The 5,213-nt window shown below is 37.7% G+C and overlaps 2 protein-coding genes across 2 annotated transcripts; one reads left to right on the forward strand and one right to left on the reverse strand.

Annotated features, from left to right (window-relative positions):
• The first annotated feature begins 1,430 nt into the window (after positions 1 to 1,430).
• Positions 1,431 to 2,336, forward strand: LOC106301825 (RNA polymerase II C-terminal domain phosphatase-like 4). Its single transcript, XM_013738309.1, has one exon. The coding sequence runs from the start codon at positions 1,446 to 1,448 to the stop codon at positions 2,334 to 2,336; it is 891 nt and encodes a 296-aa protein (XP_013593763.1). The 5' UTR covers positions 1,431 to 1,445.
• Positions 2,337 to 2,517: 181 nt separating this feature from the next.
• Positions 2,518 to 5,207, reverse strand: LOC106342250 (mitotic checkpoint protein BUB3.1). Its single transcript, XM_013781124.1, has 9 exons — positions 5,054 to 5,207; positions 4,850 to 4,980; positions 4,687 to 4,769; positions 4,050 to 4,316; positions 3,858 to 3,933; positions 3,691 to 3,771; positions 3,312 to 3,390; positions 3,109 to 3,209; positions 2,518 to 2,800 (listed from the first exon to the last, which is right to left on the reverse strand). The coding sequence occupies exons 1-9, from the start codon at positions 5,168 to 5,170 to the stop codon at positions 2,713 to 2,715; spliced, it is 1,023 nt and encodes a 340-aa protein (XP_013636578.1). The 5' UTR covers positions 5,171 to 5,207; the 3' UTR covers positions 2,518 to 2,712.
• Between the last annotated feature and the right edge of the window lie 6 nt (positions 5,208 to 5,213).

Below are 5,213 nucleotides of genomic sequence, written 5' to 3' on the forward strand. Positions count from 1 at the left end.
TCTCCCTCGGTATATTCCGAGGACTTTTCCGACAAACAAGGGATCCTCGAAATTTCCTCGGAAATTTATTTCCTCGGAATTCCGTCGGAAAATTCCGAGGGATTTCCGAGGAAAAAAGAAATTCCGAGGAATTATTTCCGACGACGTGTTTCGTCGGAATTTCGTCGGAATAACGATATCCCGACGAAATTCCGACGATTTTTTCCCTCAGAATCCTTGATGTTTTCTTGTAGTGGTTGGAAGAGATTCTTAGTAGTATATAAAATAGATGAGCCACTTCACTTATCACCAATTGGTTTTAAGTTAGAAGTCCATCTAGCTTAACAGTCCAACGAAGATAACAGTGTATTCTTCACAGTCGAGCAAGAGTTGGAGTAGAGATAGAATTGAATCGTATCGATGAACTATCTGTCGAAGAAATATGAATATCTCTAAAGCAGTCTTTTTAAGTGGATTATGTACTATTAGATTTGCATCTACAAGATTACTATCCTGAAATCTGAATCTTACTTGATACATTAGTATTTATAGCATTACTTTCACTTCTCAACCGTCACTAGAAAGTAGAAACATAAATCACAAATTGTGTTTAAACTAAACTGCATAATAAGAAGTAGAAAATGTTGTTGTAATTGGGTTTAGTGAAAGGGTGCAAGTGCTGAGGGTCGTGACATTTGGTTAAATAGTTTTGTTCCAGAGTTTTAGAGAAATAGACACAGCTCTTCGTTGAATAGATACATTGAAAAAATACAATGAAGAGATGCAAGTGTTCACTTTGTAATGTTTCATTTTCTATTTAAACTCTTTGTTGTTGTGATGTAAAACAATAAGTTGAAATTTGTATTCTATTAATAAAAAAATAAAGTTTTTGTTTCTTTAGTTTGCAGTGAACAGAGAAACATTTGTCGGTGATCACAATAGATTGTGACAGAGAAACATTTGCTAGTGATCAGACGCAGAAACATTTGTTATCTATTTAAGAAACTCATATTTTTCTTTGTTCTTTTGTTTTATTATAGAATCTTTAGTATTACAGAAAGCCCATGTTAATTATAAATATCTGGCCCACATTATTGGATTCATGAGAATTGAGAATACAAGTAAGGAGGGTGGTAATTGTAATAGTCATTTCCTAGACGGCGCAGTTAGAAAGAGGAGCTCCCGAGAAAAAGAAAAAACACGGACAACAGGAGGATATATGTCTTAAAAAGGAAAACACACAAAAAAAAAAGATAAAAGGGCATAATAATCAATTAGTGTAACAACTATTTCCTTTATTTCATCTAGTGAGATTCTCTCACTTTCTCGGTCTCTCTATATAAAAGAACCAAGGATATCAAAGAGTAAGATTCCACCTCTTCATTACTAATACCTTCGTAACTATAATCATCACCCTCTCCAGCTTTACGATCAACCTAGGGCTTTTCCGTTTAATCAGAGAAACTATGTCTGTAGTTGAGAACATTCCTCACGAACCGAGAGCCAAAAGGCAGAGGATCGAACCAAACGAGCCAGCGTCTTCTAATACTAGATGTCGCCACTGGTTTGTTCGTTACGGAATCTGCACCACCTGCAGTTCATCTGTTGACAAAGACCAAGGCCAAGCATTCAATTATCTTTTAGATGGTCTACAGCTAAGCAGCGAGGCTGTCGCTGTAACAAAGCACCTTACCACACTAGTCTCTTGTTCCAACGAGAAAAAACTACACTTAGTGCTTGACTTGGACCACACGCTTCTCCACACCACTCGTCTTCCATGCCTCACCGAAGCAGAAAAGTATCTAATCCAAGAAGCGGGTTCAAATACAAGGGACGATGATCTACACAAGTGGCAAGCCCAAGGAGAAAATCCCATGGTGTTCTTGACAAAGCTAAGACCTTTTGTTCGAGGTTTTTTGGAAGAAGCCAATAAGTTGTTCACAATGTATGTTTACACAAAGGGCAATCGCGATTACGCTAAATTCATCATGAAGCTTATTGATACGAAGAAAATCTATTTCGGTGAGAGAGTGATAACAAGAGACGAGAGTCCTTATATGAAGACGCTTGATTTGGTTTTGGCTCATGAGCGAGGTTTGGTGATTGTGGATGATACACGTGATATTTGGCCTGATCACAAGAGTAACTTGGTTGAAATTAGCAAATACAACTATTTTAGGATGAACAAGAGCCAACAGTCACAGCCATACTCTGAGTTGAAGACTGATGAAAGTGAAAACAATGGTGGATTGGCCAATGTATTGAAGCTACTCAAAGAAGTTCATTGTGAATTCTTCAGAGTCCAAGAAGAAAAGGAGTTAGAGTCTAAAGACGTGAGGTTGCTCCTACAAAGATAGAAAGAACTCAACCATGCCGACAAAGAATCCTTTAGTTTTATAGAAACTTTATAAAAGCATGTGTGATCTCGTTCATATGTAATAAGTGTATATTTGAGAAGTTAATTTGATTAAGAACCTATAAAGCATATCTCATGATGTATTTTACTATATTTCTTTGGCATTAGAGTAACATCTCTTATGGTAATAAACTAATAATATGTCATCAAAGCCAAATGAACTACAAAGCATTGTATTTAAGTATTTACTTCTCTACTTTATACACTCAAACAAAAAGAAAAGATTAAAAGCTCAAACGTACTTCCACAAGCTTTGGGACACTCTTAGGTAAAAGACAAAGACCAACTTGTGTTGAGGATGCTTCTGTTTTTTCTTACTATGCCGCAGGATTTGGATATGCTTTGGGTTTGGGTTTCACTTCGATTTCATTGACGTTTCTTACAAAGATGGCTTCTGGTTCGTGCCTGACAAAACAACACACAAACACAGTTAAAGAGAATTCTAACCTGAAACCAACTACAAAAGATACATACAACCAGTATTACAAGATAACTATGTTTGTGACAACCTGTAAGACTAACGAACATGGTATGAAGGTTCATATAAATCTTACGTTTAGTTTTTTTCTATATGAGAAATGCTATGTTATTCTCTATCCGCATTTAATTAAAATAATGCCCAAATCATTCTGTGAATCTCATCCAATATTTCAGAGGAAGGCACGCTACTCCAATCCAAACTTCAGAGAGCTATAAAAGGGAAAGATACTTACGATTTCTCCCCCTCTTCAAACGTGTAGCTTGATGCAACAGCTAGTAGCTGACCATCTCGGCTGAATGACAGTGCTGCGATGCTTGATGGGTATTTTGAATACTGCAAAAGAAACAAGGACCAAATTATAATACATTCTTGTCCCAAACTAGGGAACATTCTCAGAAAATGAAAATCAAAAAGATCTCAAGTCATTTGCTAAACCTGATACAGCCTCTTCTTGTTGTTCCCATCCCATATGTTGACAAAACCATCACAGCCTCCCGTTGCAAATGTGCCATAACTGCAAAATTGAAAATATCAGATGATTACGCGGAGGTTTATAATTGTTCCCACTAATTATCATACGAGGCACAAGAAACCCTTTGTCTTAGATGTATCTAAGATGTTAGACTCAAAAAGCATTTATAGTATAACATCCGAACATAGCAAATTAGCATCTCAGTAACTTCGAACTAGCCTTCAACTTACACTAAACAATTTTAGTTGGACTATTATTTTAAAACCTTCTCGTGTTGTGTAAAAATGTAATAAATCTAGATATCTAAGAAACAGTTGGAATCTTGCTAAGATAGGAACTCACATTGGATGGAATGCAATGGCATTTACAGGGTAAACAATGTCTCTTCCAGCCTCTGATTTCCGATGGCATTTGAAAGCATATCTGAGAACAAGTTTAAATCTATTTGTAACCAAAGTAGTGGAAAAGAGACGAGTAGAATTAAAAAAAAAAACACTGAGGAAAAATACTTCTTGGCCTGAGCAGCCTCTGACAGATCAAAGAACTCCATCGCAACTCTTCCTTCAACAGAGCTTAGAGCATAACCTGTAAAATTTCAATATCAAATACTCAAAACTGAGGAAAGAGGGATACTTGGGAACTTAAAAAGACAAATTAACTAGCAACCACAGAACGCAATATATGCCAGTCAGTCAAATAACCTGTTCCATTAGGATAACTACGAACACATCTGGTCTGGTATTTGAGTGAAGACTCCCTTCTTTGCTCAGGCTGAGACATATTCCTGAGATCGTAGATGTTGACGTGCCTTCCTGCTGTTGCCACAACGAGACGGTTTCCAACAAGAGACAGAGAGTAAACACGCTCTGGTTGCAAGTATGTCCCCACCTGGGTGCGTTCGGGCCCACTTGCACCTCTTGGATCCCAACACTTAACTGTTTTATCCCAAGATCCAGTAATCACTTGCCCTGTAACATCACATAAGAACAAAAAAAAAACATAACATATCAGCATTACTTTGGAGGCTTGGAGCAGTGAGAAACATGATAAGTTACTTCTAAAAAGAAATCGTTACTTCAATAACAAGAGTTCAGTGTCCATAGTAATTGCTTAACTAAGAGTTTTCTATAGATGAAAAGCACCAGAAATGGTCTGTTCAAAGCTAGCATCAAAGAGCATGATTAACAATCAAGGTTCACTATCCTAATGTTCAATTATAACATAAATTGGTTAACTATGATGAGTTTTCTAGACAATGAAAAGCACCAGAACTAGTCAATGTCACTGTTTCAAAGCTAGCATGAAAGAGCATGATGATGATCAAAACTATAACAATACCTGCAGCATAAGAATACTCAACACAACGCACTGGCTTTTCATGCATCCCCAGAACATCCTCTTTGCCAACATTGAAAACAATCCTGAACATATATAACCAAAACTTTCTTATTTTTCTTCACAGAGTTGAGTCCAACCCCAGATTCACAGAAGAGACAAATACCGTCTGACTTTGTTGTCGCTGCCAACGCTGAAACCAGAGGAATCGTCGTGGAAACAGCAATCGAGAACTGCGCCGCCGTGTAAGAACTCGCCCTTCAACGAATTGGTGCTCACATCGTACAATCTCACACGCTTAGACACATAAGAAGAAGAAACGATTCAGATTAAAAGGAAAAGGGAGTTCGATCAAATCAGTGTTTCTAACCTTATCCCATGAAGAAACGAGGAGATGGTCGCTCGTGTTGGAAAATCTGAGATTCGAAATGCCGTCGGACGGTGGATTCGCTAGCTCACGACCGGCGGACGGAGGAGGCAGACTCATATTCTTCCTCCCGTTGAAGATCACAAATGCTAGGGTTTCGGTG

The sequence above is a fragment of the Brassica oleracea genome, chromosome C1, assembly GCF_000695525.1.
Source record: "Brassica oleracea var. oleracea cultivar TO1000 chromosome C1, BOL, whole genome shotgun sequence".
NCBI lineage: Eukaryota > Viridiplantae > Streptophyta > Magnoliopsida > Brassicales > Brassicaceae > Brassica > Brassica oleracea.